General features: G+C 37.3%; 1 protein-coding gene across 2 annotated transcripts; it reads right to left on the reverse strand.

The window, feature by feature from the left end:
- Window positions 1–605: 605 nt before the first annotated feature.
- slc16a1b (solute carrier family 16 member 1b) lies at window positions 606–19,728 on the reverse strand. Of its 2 annotated transcripts, none has more exons than XM_043246816.1 (5): window positions 19,571–19,728; window positions 9,989–10,279; window positions 5,916–6,059; window positions 5,004–5,798; window positions 606–3,469 (listed from the first exon to the last, which is right to left on the reverse strand). In XM_043246816.1, exons 2-5 carry the CDS (start codon window positions 10,203–10,205, stop codon window positions 3,231–3,233), a joined length of 1,395 nt encoding a protein of 464 aa, XP_043102751.1. In that variant the 5' UTR covers window positions 10,206–10,279; window positions 19,571–19,728; the 3' UTR covers window positions 606–3,230. The 2 variants fall into 2 exon arrangements, with proteins under 2 accessions (XP_043102751.1, XP_043102752.1); XM_043246817.1 differs by lacking the exon at window positions 19,571–19,728 and adding an exon at window positions 10,365–10,460.
- Window positions 19,729–20,009: the final 281 nt, after the last annotated feature.

A 20,009-nucleotide genomic window follows, 5' to 3' on the forward strand; every position in this document is an offset into this window, starting at 1 on the left:
TTTTCATTTCTTGACCACTATAGTTGTGAGAGACCGGGGCTAGTTGTCACAGGGCTTTATTTATTAGCAACAAAATGACCTGTTTTCATGCATGCTATAGGGCAAGTTGTAAACATAAATATTCAGAGTTTACATTTATTCATTTATTGTATGTTTTAATCAAAGCAACTTGCAAGTGAGAATAAGCTGATGAAGTTAATTTCAAGACGTAAATAATGATATTATCATAAACACTAGAAACAAACTACAGCAGACTACAGTTCAGTGGCTTTTAAGTTGTCATAATTTAGTTTCATAATTGTGCTATTATTCGAGTTCAGCCGAAAGGTTTGTTGACAACTTAACCCATATGTTGAAAACATGCCTCATTACCATTAGGAATGTATTTTTTTCCCCACTGGGAAGTAATTGTGAAAATACTGAATAACATTCCGTAAGACTTAAAGCTAATCATGTCTACATAGAAACTTACTTATAAAAACTGCTCTGAAAGTAAAAAAAAAACACCAAACAAACAATATCTAGTTCTTTAGCCCCATCATAGCACACACAACAAATGAAGTAAACATAATTTATACATTGCGCTCACAGTAATCAGTCATTTACATTTTTAGAAAAAGTTTATTGATTTGCTCATTCACACACACAAACATCAAATCATACAAGATCTCACACGTGATATTGGTTCAAATACCTAAAAATACAACTATTTTTCCTTTGCCCTGAATACCTCATAAGGGGCAGATTCTACCCACTCTCCTAAATGAATCATGAGTTTGCATGGAATCTGTGCACAAACACACACAAACACTTTCTAACCCTGTCTCTCTTCACCTCAGTCAGTTGTCTTTCTGACAGGAAACATTTTAAAAGCACGCTGGTTAGTGTTACTTCGGTTACATCGAACCCACAATTAAAAGGGAATACGACGACAAAAAAAGAGAAGAGAAGCGTAAAAAGGCTTTACCCTCTACAATGCTTTTTCTCAGGATGGTCCATTTTCTCTATACAGCAGTATCTTCCTTCACACGGTTACCAACACTAATAACAAATCCACATGCACACACACAGTGGAGTGGAGTTTAGACAGCTCTGATCCTGTAAACAGAAGTGCGGTCGGAGCAGAGATACTGATCTTATCTGAGATACTGAAAACGACTCGTTAACACTGCTCTGATTCTCTGCTTTTTTTGTTTATTCGTTTTTTCTTTTATTCAGGCGAGCTCTGAGCTTACATTACCAGAGAACTGTATACAAGCGCACTTCCCTCGGGACCCGCACCGATACGTTTCTGCTAAGGAATAAAAGGTCAAATAAACTGGCTTACACCATGAATGCTGGGTGTGCATAACTCACGAGTATGAATTTCACCTTAAATGTACCTAATTAAAGTGCACGACACAAAATCGTCATCTGCTGACACCAAACAACGACACTAGAACAGATTTACTACTTTGCTGAAAAAAAAAAAAAAATTCCTGAAAAATAGAACTACAACACAATAGCTTTACTGCAGTGTCGCAATGAATCACGGCAGCCAGCAGGTGGTGGTGGTGTTTTCATCCCTTTGTTTTCACCTGAAACTGACTCTCTCTGGAGAGCCAAAGCTGTCAATGATATGTTTGAGATCTGCCAAATCTTGTTCTTTCCGCTGACCTGAGAGTCGTGTTGTTTTTCACATGCTCAGCCAAATCTAAAAGGCTGAAGGAATAAAATGGCTGAGCGACTTCGAGGATTTCACCTATTTCAGAAAGCGAGTTCGGGTTAACACTAGCAGAACTTGAAATGAAATCATCTCTAGTCAACACAAACGCAGTGCTGTGTTTGTTGCTGGCTCAGTTTGAAATGAAGCTCTCTCTCTCTCTCTCTTAATATGACACATCAACAGCTAATTAATATCAGACTATCAAATTAAAATCACTACGCATCCTTTTGACAGTAGAAAGCTCTGTAAAAACGGTCAGGAGTTAGTACTGGTACACGTATGGCTGTTAAATACAAATAAAACCTGTTAGAAAGCATAGAAAGGCACCTATTCAAGGCACAGGTTCTGTTGGCGACCGTAATTTATCGTTTCTAGACATAAAAAAGCAATGTGGTCAAAAAAGCAAGTGAACATTGTAAAAGGATCACCTATCTAAATGTACCCTAGTGAACCTCATCTTCATTAATGCTGAATGAAAAGTAAAAGCAGAAGCACATCTCTAGCAGTCTTTTCATGTGAAAAAGTGAGAACCGTCTCAGACCAAAAGACCTTTACAATATCGTGTCTGCTGTAGTTCCTAAAAAAAGGTAACCACAGAAATCTTCATGGTTACAGTACACAGAGTAAAGAGTTTGAGATCATGTGATCACAAGAGCAGGAAGCAGCCTGTTAAAAAATCCATTAAACGGCACCTGGAAACAAACATTGAATTCTTCTGCCATGCAAAGGCAAAACACAGTAATTACACATTTTTACCATATTTCATGAGTGAAATCCTGTCCCGTGACAGATCGGATCTACTGAACTGTTCAGAGCACAAAAATTATTTTTCAAGCAATTCAAAAGCTTTGACCCAAGTCTTGATATAATTCCTGTGTTTTGCCTTTGTACGGCAGTCTAGGAAGGCCTGGCACTATTCTCTACCAGCCAATCAGATCAAGAAAGTACGCTACATACACATACAAAAAAAAAACCCATTCACACTCAAAAAAAAAAAAAAAAAAAAAAAAAAAAAGTAATCTACATATAATAAATGACCTTTAGTCCAAAAACACTATATTTCTAAAAATGGAAGATAAACAGGAGTGAAATATCTCCCTCTTCCATATCTCGAACTGAAAAATTCTGTGCATGTTACTTTAATGTCACACATCACATTATTCTCATATAAAATTTGAAATGTGCATTTTGTGGTTTCATTTAAAGGTGTATAAACTGCTATTCTGGAGTCAAGAAATAGGAATGCTCTCATTATGGTTATAACATGTACCAAAAAAGGCGAATTTTGACAAGGTATGGAGACACTCCCGTATGAATGTTGGCAGAATGAGATGTGTATAAAACTTCATAAAAGAGAATTTCTTGGCATCGTAGTCCTTTGTGCTGTTTTAAACACTGGCTGAATCATGAAGTGATGCATTAGAGGGGAAATGATTTGAGTTTATCATTTTGGACGGTCAAAACCGGAAGACACGGATTGTTGGTGTGTGTGCGTATAATGTTTCCTCCATTTGGCATTGTCATCTCATGCATCCCATGCGTCTCCATCCACCTCCTTCGCCTTCTCAATCAAGGCATTGTCTACGTTCGTCTCTGCATCCTTCTCTTCCAGTTTAGCTCTTTTCTCTTCCTCTCTCTTCTCTTTGTCCACCAGCCGGTAGTTTATTCCCATTCCCACGAACAAGAATATGCTGGCAATCACCAGGACGATTCCACAACCCTGGTATGTGTATTTATAATCACCGTAATCATCATTGAGTTTTCCTGCAGGAGAAGAAATGGAAAAACAGGCCTGTCAGTCTCTTTTACAAACTAACTAGAACAGAAGGTTAACAGTGTTATAACTTTCAGCGATTTATGTAATTAAAGCTGAAAAGTCCAGTCCCAAACTCACAGCATTAGTTGAGCTAATGCCATGACAAACTGGTTGAGATGCTTTTTTTTATATAATTAATAATAATTTTATTTCCAATTTATTTGTAATATGATATCTACATAATAACATTACAATATTAATATTTTTGTATTCAAGCATTTTACAAATAATTAAGCATCTAATTGAATTGAAAAATAATTATTATCTTTAATTATAATTGACATTATTATTACTTCTAATGAACGGGTTACTACTATAGTAATATCCATGAGTACAAATCTTAATGTTAAAGCATATAATAATGATATTCTAGAGAATTGCGTGCTTTTTAATTTTATTGCAACAGTTCGGACAGGACCCTTTTCTATTCTAACATGACAATGCCTCTGTTTATAAGGCAAGGTTAAAAAAAAAGTATTAATTGAGTGTGGAAGAACTTGACTGATCTGCACTGGTGTTTACTGATGAGTTTTTGACTCAAGGACTGTATTTAAAGTCACAGCAGAGGTGTTCAGCTGGGATTGGGACTTGGCTTTATGCAGTCCAGTCAAGTTCTTCCCCACTGACTTCTTTTAGAAAATGGTCCTGTCCAGACAGTTGCTACAAAATTAAATAGCACACAATTCCCTAGAATATCATTACATGCTTTAAAATTAGTAATATCCATGAGTACAAATCTTAAAGTAGTTAAACCTGTTCATATACTTTTGGGAATATAGTGTATTTGTATAAGGTATTTTTGTTTTAAATATACTTTGTCAATACTAATCACATAACCTTTTAGCTGATGAGAACATAAAATTAAAATATTCAAGATTTATTTCTATTATTGAACATTAATAAATAATATAATAGTAATTCATTTTGTATATCAACATTTTTACAAAAGTCCTTTAAATGTAGATATTGAGTTATGCCATATTCATGAATTATTTAATAAAATATTTAAGTTGATAAGAACATGTAAAATTAAACCAAATATTTAAGCAATTTACAAGATAATTATTATTATTAAATAATTAATATTGCATTTTAAACTATATTATTTAATTGTAATATTTAATTATATATTCACATTTTTAAAAAATGTATCCTTAAATGCTCATGTTTAACCAAAATGTTTCCAATAAAATTAATGACTGTTTTAATCATAAATAATATAATTAAACAGAACATTTAATTTGAAGTTGTACCAACACTTAATAAAAATAAGTGAAAAATAAAAATGAACCCTCATGTCATTCCAAATAGTAATTAATTAAATTTTTTTTGTTTTTTTGTTTTTGAATCACAGAATGTTTAAAGGTCGCCAAAACTGTTTGGCTCCCACCATTCTTAAAACTTATTTCACAGAAAAATGTTTTGCAATGACACGAGGACTGCATGGACTTTTAAGTGAACAGGATTGACACCCAGCCTTACCCAGTATGGGAGGCCCCAGCAACACAGGCCCACACTCCACAATGGTCACCAACCCCACAGCACTGGAGAACCTCTGAGCTCCCACCAGGTCCATCAGAGTCTCAAACAGAACAGAACTCAGCCAGCCGAATGCCACGCCGAAAAACACAGCATAAATGGCAAAACCCAGGTAATCTGTGGAGAGCGGTGCCAACAAGTGGCAGACGCCATTATACAGCACAGATGCGGCAAAGAAGTACTGGATACGAGGACGGACCCAGCGAGTGTTGGCCACCAGGCCCATGGACGGCCGAGCGATCATGTCAGTGAAGGCCAGGATGGACAACAAGAACGCAGCCTTATCCTTGGAAATATCTTTACTCTTCGCATAGTTACTGAGGAACACAAGAGGCGCGAAGAGGCCAAAGAACATGACGACGTTTCCGAGAAGATACAGCAGGAAGCCTCTGTGAGTGAACAGGGTCAGATCCAGGAAGCTGTTAATGGTCTGCATGCAGGTCTTTTTCTCTTGACGTTTGGGCTCGTCGTCCTCTTTTGGGCTAGCAGGTAGTGGTTTTGGTCCAAGGGGCCGCATTAGTGACCCCGCAACACAGCAGTTCAGCAAAGCTCCACCCAGAATGAGGAAACTCCCCCTCCACCCAAATTGATCATACAGCCAGCTGTTCAGTGGAGCGAGGGTGGACAAGAACACCGGGCTGCCCGCCATAGCGATGCCATTAGCTATTGGACGGCGCTTGTAGAAGTATTTGCCAATCATGGTCAGTGCTGGATTCAGATTAAAAGCCAAACCCAGGCCTAGAAACGGATGAGAGAAGAAAAAAAAAAGATTTCAGAAATTTTGATTGTTTAATTGTACTCACTCAATCTTGAGGTCTCTGAATAGTTATGATCGGTGTCATTCAGTGCACTTACCGCCTATAACTCCCACACAGAAGTACAGACCCTCCACTGTGTTACAGAAGGAAGCGGCGACTAACCCTGTTCCAGACAGACAGCCCCCAACTATCATGATTGGCCGACTACCAAACTTATTCACCAGAATACTGCTGATTGGTCCTATTGAGAGAAAACAGGTTGAATAAATAAATCCATATTTTGTACATAGTTATATTACATAAAAATAAGTAAAATAAAATATAAATGTAATTAATGTTTATCTAACATTTAAAAAAGCATGGGTATTTCACATTTACTACAATAAAACCACGGTTAACTTTTCGTAAGGGAGGCTGCATTTTGTAATCTTTTAATGATACAATCATACAGTCCACCACAAGATGGCATCGCAACAGCAGTCATTCACACCACTTGGACTGCAGGAGGACACAGGAGACGACCGAGAGGAAGGAAATCGTGATACCATACGCACACACTTCACTACATGACCATGTGATCTACCGAGGTGCTGTAAAGGAGAAAATCTTAATCAGCAGAACGAAGCTGGCCTCCAGCCACCAGAACAGGAACTTGCTATTTCTGTGCGTCTCAGTGTATGGCAGGCCAGTGTTCATTTCGGTTAACTTTATGCAAATCAGACCGAACGAGCTGCCTTATATGACCTTATTTTACTCGAAAGAATTAGCGAAAGCTCCCGCACAAACACACAACCGCAAGCTATATCAATTAATTGCTTAAAAAGTTTTTATTCACTCCTGATCTGTATTGTGGTAGTAATAAATATACTCAAAAACTAAAAGAAAGGGGCGGCTTTCTTGGTGAATAAATGCACTGTTTGGTCAGTGCTCTGCTTTTCTTGTGAAAGGCCCCATTTAGAGCAGCGTCAGAGTTGAATAACTTCAGTTCACTTACAAGGCGAGACACCGCAGCTTTAAGACAGTGGTTGTTTGTTCAACACGATAACTCAAACTTTTAAATGATAAACACAGAAAAGATGCAGTGTTTCTGTAATAACCAAACCTATATTAGACAAATCTATCAGTGTTGAGAGAAACTGAAAACACGGTGCAGGGGAATCTAGAGAAAGCTCCATAAAAACGTCATGGCAAATAGTTCTGTGCACATACAACCCCAGCTAATGCTAACGTGTCGCGTAGCTTTAAAAAAAGGCTTGATGAATAGTGTACAGAAATGTATAGACACCAAAAATGTTATAAACTTTTTTTTGCCTGTGTTTACAAAATAAAATATCTACAAACTTTGCACGTGCCGGTTCGCCATGGAAGCTAATCTATCATCAGGAGGAGGTACTTTCTCATACGTTTCACGCAGCCAATCAGAGTTCAAAGCTATTTGCCCGTCCCCCAGTCACATTCCTCAAATTAATTTATTCTGACAGGCTTTGTGTAGCACCAAACGGGCCATCCTTTCCAGTCCAAAAAAAGAGACAAAGAGACACATACACGATTATATAAACTGGTTCAGAGAGACGTGAGAGTCAGCAGAGGATAGGTTTTAGATATTCAGTCTGAGAGCTGCTTGTACTTTTACGAAGAGAGTTTAAAATGCACGACTTGCAGGAGCAGCAGTGTGAGTCCCGCTAACACTGGAGAAAAATCTAACGCTTTACATGACTGAAAACAAACAGGGATGTCACACAGAGATATTATATGGCATAACTTCATAACAGTGCTGACATGAGCCATGGGAAACAGGTGAGAACACACACACACACACGTCTGTGGAAAGTGTCTAGACCATCTCACTCAGAATGAATGGATCTTCAATAAAAAGTTAAGGACTAAAGGGCCATGACGCTAAATTCAAATCACATACACACAGTCATACTCAAACGCATATAGGACACGCTTTCCCATTGGGTTTATGAGGGAAGGCTAGGGGGTGTGTGAGCTTATGAGAAGCAAATCAGTACATTGTAAAATGATTCAAATAATATATTAAAATATTAATAAAAAATAATAAAGCCTGCAAGTCATGTGACAGTTAACCAACAATGAAATGAAAACTTGAATATGTTGTTACATTTAAACATGAACTTAAAAAAAAAAAAAAAAACGTAGGAAAGTAAAGACCTCAGGTCAAAGGCACTCGGAGGACAAAAAAGTTTGGGAATCCCTGGTATTGACTCATCCCTGGTATCGATTTTGCTGAACTAAAGTTCGAGTTTGGTGAACTCTCACCTGCTAATTCTACAGCAACAAAGTGTTTGACCAATAAAGGGTCTAAAAGGTCACGGATTGACCTCTTGGTCATATGAAAGACGTAATAAACTCTAATTTTTGACACGCATTACTACAAAAATTAAAAAAACATTAAACTCATTGGAAGCTGCATGGTTTGCAGTGTCAATGCAGTCTATTTTAAATGTTTAATTAAAGCAGAAAATATATACTACTGTTCGCAAGTCTCTTATGCTCACCAAGGCTACATTTCAATCGAAAAGTGTAAGCAAGTAATATTGGTAAATGTTACAATTACAATGACTAATATATTTAATATTAATATATTTAAAAATGCTCAAGAAATATTCAATCTTATCAAAGTTCAAAGGAACAGGATTTATTTCAAATATAAATCTTCAAAAACATTATAAATGTTACTTTGGATTCATTTAATGCATCCTTGCTGGATAAAACCTGACCTTTAACTTCACATAAGTAAAATTATATCCTGTCATCATATCCTGTTTTTCATATTTACTCTTGCAGAAAGAAGAAAAAAAAGAAAGAGAAAGATTAATTAATTCACCAGAATACAGCACATTATCATTTGCCTAACATTTACTACACTTTTCATTTAACCATTTCATTTACACCACATGGTTTAAGAACGAAAAAAAAACTTGCTCTGTCTCTCTTTGCCTTTTTTAGGTTATAGGTAACTGGAAGAGCCTCTTTGCTCATTTCAGGCTACGTGCAAAAACACATGAACATAATGAAGTCAATTTTTTTGGAAACCACAGACATGTTCTCTTTCAGGAAGTGAAGTCATCAGTCTACACCATCTTCACCCAAACGCTCTTATGAGGTAGTTTACTGCAATTATTTGTCATACTAGAAGCTTCTCCCTAGTGTGGCGTCAAGTGACTCAGCAACTCTTCAAATCTTAAACCAAAAATTCTTCTCGGCAGTTTCTTCAAACTACCCATCAAACCTGGCTAGGCATCCTAAATGCCTTTTCCATTGCCATGCTTTCCAAAACATTAACTACACGGAAGTAAAAGAAGTGTGGTTTAAACGTTCATCAGCACAGAATTCTTGGCGATTACCTGGAAGAACATCAAGATTATAAAACCAGTTCAAACATGCCTCTACCTAACCAGCTTAATTAAAGAAACTAAAAACTCACGCAACAAACAGATGCACAGCCCTGCAGTGCACATTGGTTACAAACACACCTGTGCTTCAGTTTTGACCTTATTTCATATAATACAGAATTGAGCAATTCACAGTTTTTATTATTTACTTGTGCGGTGACCTAGAGAGCGCAATCCACTGAAACATCTACTGAACTGCAGTACAAGCCTTTTAATTTTCCATTTTTTAAATCAGGAATATTTAGATAATCTCTTAAAATAAATATATGTGAACAAACTGAAAGTTCTGGGCAAGTGAATATGAAACGCAAGGATAAAACAGATGGGGGTAACCGATTTTAATTGAGTCCTCTCACTGTTACTTTAGGCAGAACTTACCTGAGCTGTGCATTTAAACAACACTGTAAAAAAACAGTAGTTGTTTCAACTTTAAAAAAAAAAAAAAAAAAAGTTATTTTGTACCTTAACAAAAAAAGTTTAACATAATTTAATATATATATTTTATCTAATTTTTTGACTACATTGGTCAAGCTTTTAATTCTACAAAAGCGGCACCTAGGGGAATGAATTTGCCTTTTCATTCAGACAAATACGCAAATATCAACAAGTTGGCAACAAGGGCAATACGCAAATGACGTGAAAATAAAACGGCTTGTTACTGGTTTTAAAAATGTCAGTCAATTAATTCTCAATTTAATAAGTACAGCAAGTACCAGGTTGGGAAGAAGTGACAGTAGTAAAAGGAACTGACCTCCTGCATACATGACAGCCAGCATAATCGAAGAGATCCACGACACTTGGCTGCTGGTGGCATTGAAGATCACCTCGATCTCTTTGAAGAACACCGTGATGGACTTGGGGAAGGCATAGGAAAAGCCAATGCTGATAAAGGCTCCTACTACCACTGCCCAGCCCCAGCCTCCCTCTGGAGGAGTGTAGCCCACCGGCCCTCCTGTCGCTGGCGGCATCTTCACACACCGACGATGACCACGAAAAAAAAAAAGTAGAAGGATCAGCCGAGCTTCAACCGCACTGGGTCAGTCTGCGAGAGGAAAAAAAGAAAAGAATTTAGAGCGGAAACGCACACGAGCAGACTGAAAAAGATGATTCACACAGTAGTTCTCAACCCTGTGAACTGTGTCAGATACTAGTCCACACTGGATGAGGTCCAATTCAGGGAAAGTTATCCACGCGGACAGAGCAAGAGCACAGCATGTGGATGAACAAAGCGTGAACACAAACACTGTGTAAACAGCTTGTAGTTTGAATGTAAATGCTTTAGTCAGTTACTCTTTAACTCAGCTGATGTCAAAATACACAAACGTACAAGACCTGGACGCATCAAACGTCCTTTCCCCCACAAGTGATATAGAGAACAGGCTCAGATGTCTTCACACACGATCTTTAATTCCAGTGAACAGAGTCCCTCTGGCTCCAGAGCACAGAAAACATTCATTTGAGCGTGAAAGTCATGTTCTCAGGCTGGTATGTGTGCTAGGGGAGGTGGAGGCTAAATCACTCAGAGAGGAGGAAGGCTAATATATCAGTAAGGATAAAGCAGATGGGGGTAACAGTTTTAATTAAGTCCTCTCACTGTTACTTTAGGCAGAACTTACCTGAGCACACCGATAGCTGTGCACTTAAACAACACTGTAAAAAACAGTGGTTCTTACAACTTAAAAAAAAAAAAAGTTACCATTATTTACATGAAGTATTAACTAAAATATTCAACAAAACATTTTTAGGCAGCGGGGCATTTCAGGTTGAAACAACTACTGTTTTTTTAATAGTCTAAATGTATTTAGACTACCTTTTTCCATACAAATACGTAGTTAAATTACTGGGTTATGTGCGTTTTTTTTTACTCAGGTTATCGTAATCTAAAATGTATGCTACTATGGAAGACCAGTGGTTAATTTTAATTAAAAAAAAATCAGCATATAAAAATAAGATCTGTTAGACTAAAACTACGACACCATTAGTAGTTTAAAATCACAATTAAACAATCAGGGGCTTTTACCTTTTTTATCTTATCTTCTCCTAAAAATTGGAGAAAGTTTTTAACTAAGTGTTTTCTTTTAAAACCTATTCACACAGCAGCGAGACAAACGTTTACTAAGGAACAGAGAGGAGTCTTAAGTTAAGAGTAAGAGTAATGATAGTTTGTGGCTTTGTCTTAGGGTGTACTCACACTAGCCACGGTTGCTGTGAACTGAGTCCGAGTACGATTTCACCCCAGACTACGCTCACGTTGCGCTTTGGCATTCGAGCCGGAGCACGCTTACACAGGAAGAGAAGTGCTGTCACTCAGCACAATGGAGTCCATCACTCGGTTTACTTTGTGAATTATTATTTTGAGTCATTTGGTCCGCGGTGGTCCCCAGCCCTCTCACATTGTATTGATGAACAGGTATATAAGGATGTACAGGCAACTCTTACAGTTGATTGGCTATTAATATTTACATTGTTAATCAGCTGGAAAAAAAAATGCTCTGAAAGTGATTCCAACGATATTGTTTCTCTGTGCCTTTATTGTTATAGTGGTGTGTTCTGCTATACTTTAATATTGAGAAAGATTTTTAGTATTTAGTAACTATATCTTTATCGTCATCTTCATAGTTTTTGTCCTTGGTGAGGACAGGCCTTTAGCCTTATAAAGATATTTTCTGAATACAGGCCCTAGTTCGTACAATTTTCACTTTTTTTTTTTTTTTACTTTGAACTTTAATAGGAAGTTTGTCGAAATTAGAGATCGATGAATATGAAAAATAATATCATGATAATCGCCCAGCCCTACAGGAAATGGAAAATAATCTAGGTTATTTTATGCATAACAACGTAGCTTCGTTGTGTTAAACCGGATTAAAAATTAGGCCATGAGAATAATGGGAGCTGTTGAGGCCTGCTGATGAATGTCTGAAAAAACTAAAAGCAAGAAAGTGTACACCCCGCCATTCAAAGGATGAAGGAGAGATTTAGCAGTTTTGGGTAATTGTTGATGAAGTCTAGCACAGTGAGAAAGTGTTTGATGGCATAAATAGTGCCGTGACATTTGATGTCAGCTGGTGTTAAACAACGTGTGCTGCTTTAGTTGCCAAAAGTTCAAGAGAGATAAACTTAAACAGAAAAGCCTGTTACTGCACGTTAAGCCAGTGCAAATATAAGAGATAGCAAAGTCAAGATACATTTCAAAAATGATTATATGCAAAGGGCGTTGGGGATGCGCACTTGGAGCCATGTGAGGGGAAGAAAAAAACAACAACAACATATTGTCATATTTCGGATTGTCTCTTTAAGTGTACATAGCGTACTTCGTTGGCAGAAGCTGTTCACGCGGTCTCGGTCCATCAATGTCTGATATGACAAAGACAACAGTACTAAAGATGTGCTTCTGACAACGGGTTTAGTGGCATAGGTCGTAAAGCGCACGGCAACATGTTTTGACACGATCAAATCAACAACCCAGTTCAATAATAATACTTTAATAAAGACACCTCCCTATCTGAAAAAATAAAAAAATTAAAAATTCAATGCATGTGCATGTGCACATGTGCATGTGGTTTTCTTTAATTAGTATACTTTTACTGTAAAATACTTCATATCTATATTTTAACATGAAAATTCTGATATCCTTGACTGTACTATTTAAAGATTCAGATGTTAATTACAAAGTGTGATATTTGATACTATTGTATGGAATGATTTAATTTATAATAAATATGTGGGCAATACAATATAACATTTTTTAAAATATATTTTATTATATATTATTCTTATATTTCAAATTCATAAGTGTAAGGTAGACGGCTCGCAAAAATAAATGTTGACTCACTGCACAATATGTTTCTCTTCTGACATTGGAGCACATGATGTTCTTAATAAGAGCATCAATGCGATGTTATACACTGCCAAAATATTGGAGAGTTGCAGAGATAACAATGATTTATGAGACAATGAAATATCTAAGCAGCTGTTCACTCTTCAAGAATTAGGACATGTTTTACATCACTGCCAACACTGCAATCCCAAACACTCATGTTCTGAGAAAGAAACTCCCTCTGAACTCAACCATTTCAAAGAGCAGCTTCCACTGACGCCCAGGACGAAGTCCTTACTGGCTCTCACAAATATTTACACAACTATATGTTCTGCCTTGCCAAATTTGAAATTATAGTCCAAAAAAGGAGCAGGAAAAAATCTCAAACTAAATGTGAACTGCCAACTGCAAACCATTTTAAACTTCTTGTTTCTGTGTGATTTGAAAAAGGCGGGACTTGACTATTTGTAATATGTTTGTTTTTGCACATTTTTTTGGAAATAACATTTACAATAAACAGACCAGAAACCTGATTTAAGAAAAGAGAATGCATTTTGATATTATATCACCCAGTGGGTGATGTATCCTCTTGCATTCTGCTGTCTAATATACATCCATCTGCAGTTAGCTATGAGCTCATAAACACACTAGCTGGATAGTTCTGGAAACAAACCGAGAATCGTTACTTGAGTGTGGTGACACCAGCCTCTCCAACGTCCCTGTGATGTTTTATTGATGGCTACTGACAATCCTCTATTAGGTGCAGTATTTTGATGCTTTAACACCTCCTCTATCTAATCCTAATCTACTAATATACTAATAAAAACAAACGAGTTTGGAAACATCTGCAGATTTGAACTTAAAAATGCTGATCTGTTTCCTAACGCACTTCAGACTGAAATCCCATCAGCTGGAGCAGGATCATCTCACGTATAAAGCTGGAACATTCCTACCTGCTGTTCTTTTAATGCTGCAGAAACGTATGCATTTAATCTTGCTGAAATCTGGGACAGGAAAAACGAAGGTGTGTGTGTGTGTGTGTGTGTGGGTGTGTTAAAACTTAAAATAAGAGATTTTGTTTTCCACTGACTTTGCAAATACCCTCATAAGGGCAGTGTAGCTTAACCGGCATACAGTTATTTATAAATCATTAATAAAACGTATGATAGCCTTGCAAAAACATAAGCAAAGATGAATACTTCTGGTTACTGAAAAACCACCATGTTGTAATATGCAAGGGTCAGAAATGCATTTAAAAGCAGAAAAATGCTACTGCGACATCTATATGATGTACGTGTCCATGTTTGAGTAAAAATTAGCTTGTGTTAATCTCTCTGAAATAGGTTATGGTTTCCTTTTATAGACAGTGAATACAAGGCTAATATTAACTAGTTTGTAAATCTCCCAGCATGCTTCAGTATGGCCCAATTAAGCCACGAAGAGGCTCTTTCCTCCAGAGACTGCAGTATTGGACAAGCTGCTGGTTCAGTGATCTCCTGAGAGTCTGCGGATGTCCTGAACTGCTCTCCACTGTGGGCATGTGTGCGTGTCTCAGTCAGGCTCTCAGCAGTAAAGGTTACGGCCTAATATTTCTCCACTGGGAGCTGCAGGATGCTGACTAGTCATAGGTTGACAGGTGACAGTCTTGTGCTTTTGACAAGAGACAAGAGATCAGCACTAAAACCGAGCAAATGTCCATTAAGTCTTGCCCACTCAGGGCCGGTGCTATTTAAATCTTGAGCAGGGAGAGCTCCGTCCACAGATGGTCCAGCATCAGCCAGTACTAATTAAACTACATTAAACCTGGATTATTTCACGTTCATATTGTTATATTTCAGAAACTGAAAAGTAATTTTATGGCATTTTCATCAACATTTGGTGCTGCAATTTCAGTTTTTCCGTTTTAATCTAATCTTTTTTTTATTCTGCAGAATTTCTTCCAAGAGGTCTGATAACATTTTTAATCAAATCTGAATCAACATTATTATTCAGTACACAACATAATGTGATTTGACATTCACCTTGGTGTATTCTGCGTAGGGAAGATCAATGCAAAGTACAGGAATAAAAATAATTTGGCACAATGCTGTCTGTCATCATCGAGATCAACATGTGACCAAAAACACATCCAATACTTGCACATATCCTCCATCGCTTCCGAAGATAGTAAATATTAATATTCAAAGTTATCATGCAAAATCACCAAAATGCACATCGCCTGTTGTATGAATCAAGTTAGCTTCCATCTACCGAGGTTTATTTATTTGTATATGTATATAACGTAAAATCAGATGGAAAGAAAATCACATTTCAAACACTGAGTCAATCTATTACCTGCATCTGTTGTACAGCCCAAACTCTAAATGGTTTGTAGTAAGTCTGTAGAAGTGAATTTTCCAGTACTCTCCAACGCTGACCGTAACAGATCACAGAGAATAAACCCATCATCATAAAAACTGAAGCTTTAATTATGCTGGACATGAGTATGCATTTCTGAGATGCTCAAAAGATTAACAAAACCTCAAGAATTTCAAATAAATTGCTGTAGTGAATCTAAATGAACCTTCAATTCAAACTTTATCAAAACATTTGTACACACCAAATGCATCTATGTGGAAAAATTGAATAGCAGCGCAGAAAGGCCACTAACAATATACAATTTTAAATGGCTGGGACGATTAAACAAAGAAAAAAAAGGATGAAGCAGTCACTCTTACTATAGCTGCATTTCATAGCAAGTTTATGCTCTTACAAAGCTAATTATCTTCACAGACAGAATACAGAGATAACCTATTAGCAGAAATGTGGGGGATAGTATATCCCACAACACTATTCATCTTTTATATTCAGCCAGATGGAGCAATATCTTTGACTCATTAGATGACTAAAGACTGAACTGCCCGAAGTTAAGACATAATGTGAAATAACCATTTTAATTTCCCAGATGTTAACTGGACACTGCTTTCTAAATTATTCATGCCTTATTTAAATCGTAGTACACTGTGCAGTATTCAGCAAGTCAGGAGATATTATTGCCTATTATAGTTCATAAATGGTATAAACCCTCAGTTTGATCAATCGATTTTTTTCAATCACTTTTATTTTTATATAGCGCTTTTAACAACACGGATTGTATCAAAGCACTACGATGATCTTATCTAACAAAAGACAATAGATGGATGACAGCACCCATATCTGGAGATTACCACATGAAACGAAACAACATCCAATCAGAAAGCGAACTGACAGAAGACCAAAGTATGATAAACTCAGTCACAGCACAAAAAGACCGGGACATCAGAGATTCAGGATCAGCTTGAATGGTGAAACATAGAATTTTTTTTGTCCTCATGTTTGTTCATCACTTTCATTTATGAAACAATTTTGCAACAACCCTGAAGAAATCTTAACACCATTTCCTCTTCTTCAGAAATCTGACAGAAGACGCCCAATCTCTATATGAACGATAAGTTAATCGAGCATGAAATCTAGTCATTGCTACATAATGTGTGGCCTTTGATCAGGAACCAGACTTACACTTGCAAAGTTTTGCTGACATTCATTCTGAATAGTGTAAACTACAGGTTTAACAGTTCATTGAAGCCCAAGGTCTTGCAAGGTTTTTCACAATACCTCTTCTCTCACTCTCGGCAAAGTAGCAAGGATGGTATTGCATGACTTTATTCGTTCATACACACAACCAAAGTGTGCAGACATTCAAACCAGGTCATTTGCTTCTAAAAAAGTGGACTGCTCTGTAGAAACTGATGGAAATGTAAAACTGTTCTTATGACCCTGATCAATTATTAACAGTTAGACAATTAACACACACACAGAGAGTAAAAAAAATAAGGAAAAAACACAAAAAAACTATTTAACAGGCACTTACACATACACAAAGACATTAACAACACTTGCCTTCTCAAAGTCTTGAGGCCTGAGTGGTGAGTTTAAACACTCCCCCATCATTCATTGGTCTCGGACTTCACAACATCTGCCTCCTCAGGGCTCTGCCGAGGAAACATTTGACTAATGGACACTAATCGTTTACATGTGCAGAAGGGCTGCGAGTTAAAGCAGTATTTTAACCTAAAACATGAAAATTACTACGGCAACGATAAATTGGGACAGATGTTTTAAACTTTTATTCAAAAACGCTACAAAGAGTTTTGAGACAGAAACGGAATAAAAGTCATTTAAGTTTTTCTTCTTTACAATTGCATGTAAAAAAAAAAAAAAAAAGCTCTGAAAAAAATGTTTTTTAAAATATTACTCAATACTTAAATGTGTAATTACACTGTAATTGAGACACATTCTAATAAAATACAAAAATCCAGCAAATTAAACAATGGGAAAAGTCATGTGGCGTACGAATATTGTTATGGACAGCGGGTAGCTTTAGAGTTAAATAGCTTGAGAAGCACCGCTTCAACGATGCTGACGAGTGTGTGTGCACGCATCTCAAAAGACAAAAACATTTACCACCAAAAGAACAGTGGAATAGCCAGACAGACCTGCCCCAAGCTATACACACCTTCCTTGCCCTCCATTCTCATTCAAATGTCCTTGCTTTCCATTCTCCAACTTGATTTCTCACCCTCTAATTAAAGGGTACAGTCCTGTATTTAAGCTAACAATATATCCCTGAAATATTTCTTCTTCTTTTTTATCCCCATCAAACCGCAACCTTTAAGTTACCCAATACACTCACAACCACAGCCAAGACTGAATTTCACAACCATCAAAGCAGTCAAAATCTTAGACATGCAACAGTGAGTTTGCAGCATAGCTATCCAACAATAGAATGACCTTTCTGTCATATTCAATTGCCACCTCTAACAAGGACACAATCACACGCACACACAAACCACTACTGAACAGCGCCTGTGACACTATACCTGTAGGTCTGCCAAACTATCACAGGATGCAACTATAATTAGTTAGTGGTTGTCTTAGCAACAAACATCACTAAACAATACCTATTAAGAAATATAGTAGCCAAATGTGCGCTAGGAAAGTTCGGCATCTTACAGAAATCAATTCATCTGTGTGTTCTTTCGGTCTTGTGACCCAAATGAATAGCTGAACCCTTTCCTCTCCCTTCCACAACCTTAACATTTGTCCTTGTGCCTCATATCAGAAGTGACCGCTGAACTTTACGTCAAACCACGCTGAATGTTACGTCAGTGAAATGGACCTCAGACAACACAAAATCACTTTCAGTCAATTGGACTTTTAAGCAAACATTACTGCAAAACATTTAAGACCCAATTTCACTGATGGAAGATTATCGTCAGACTAATCGTTGCAAACAGAAGTTGCAACAGAACTCTACTGCTGAATAGATATTTTTAAATACAGGAAAAAGGTAAATGGCGTGCATCTTATGCCTGAATTCATATCAGGTTTCTGGCATGCAAATACCTGCATCTTCTCCCACACAGTCTTATTTGTGCTCCATAAAAACAGCGTTTTTTTACATTGCTCTTCTCCATGCTAGTCCTACATCGAGTAGAGATCCGTTTGATTCAGTCTGAGGTGACCTACATTCAACCTAGCTTGATGATACGAATAAGCTAGAAACTTTCACCTGCAATATAAAGCTGATAAACTAAATCAGATTCTCTTTAAAGATATCCATCGTCCTTAAAAAAATATTTTAGTTTTAGCATTTCGCACCCAAATATACAAGTAGAGTGCTTAGAACTTTTTTTTTAATTCTAAGTATTGGTTTCCTCTTGTGAATGTAAAAAGGCCTATAATTTAGTTTCGATCAAATAGCGGCTCAGATCGTCAGTGTTTTCCCTTACTTTCCATCTACAAGTTGCTTGGTTGAGTTGAGAAGAAATAGTACTGTGGATTTTTTTTATTGAATAGCAATCTACACAATAACATATCAAAAACCTTTTAGATGGTTGCTTAGACTATGTTGGTAAAATCTCTTTTAGCTAGGAATCTCAGTCATCAGGTTTTGGTAATTTCCTCATACCTCAAAAAACAAAACAAAACTAACCCTCATTTTTCAACTAAATGCTGAAAATAATTCAACTTGACAAAACAAGGCATGTTTTAATAAATAATAAACATTTATTTCACTTTTCACCATTTCCTCTCATACCACCACCGCTTCATTGTGCACGTGAGCGCGTGACACGCGCGCGTAGCGATGGATTCAAAAGGCGAACAACGTGACAATGGAGAGCTTCTTGGTTTTAAGCGAAGGCTCTTTTCCCGTGATGGTGGGTTACAAACCTCGTATTCACTCACCAGTGCGTCTCAAATCGGCGCAATGTCTCCATCTGGAAGTCTGCGCCTACTGCGACATCACGAATGATGTAACTGCCCCGAAACATTGAGAGGCAATCACAAAGAGAGCGTCGCTCGCGCTCTCCAGAGTTCAGGTTAATTCATGGTGTAAGAGCTCAAGTCAGCGCGCAGTTAAATGGACCCCCACTCTTTCCAGCAAGACCGTGTTGTCACACAATTCACTTGCACATACTGCCACGAAACACATACCTGAGCTTTTCATTCACCAACTCTGGTTGTAAGTTCGCGCTATCCGTCTTCGGTGTGCGGCCCCGGTTCACCGAGCAGCATGGAGAGCTCTGAGTGGATCCGTGGATTCGTGGATATGTGGTGTGAGGTTTCCATCCACTCGACTCATAGAACCCCTGCTGCGCATGCGCACAACTGCTGCACGGCCCCACTAGCGTGATGTGGTGCAATAGTCTCCAGTTACAAGGACATGAAGAGTCATGACTTTGACCGTCATGTTATAACCTCACCGGGAACTTTTAAAACGTAAGCTACACGTTATTTGCATTTTTACTGTAATCTACATAATAATAGGGTGAAAAAAATCAAGACTTGAACTTTTAGCTAAAGTTGGGTTCAACATTCAAACTTTTCGCTTTAAAGTAAAAATAAAATATCTTAACGTTCTTAAAATAAAATA

The sequence above is a fragment of the Puntigrus tetrazona genome, chromosome 8 (assembly GCF_018831695.1).
Source record: "Puntigrus tetrazona isolate hp1 chromosome 8, ASM1883169v1, whole genome shotgun sequence".
In the NCBI taxonomy this organism is placed as follows: Eukaryota; Metazoa; Chordata; class Actinopteri; order Cypriniformes; family Cyprinidae; genus Puntigrus; species Puntigrus tetrazona.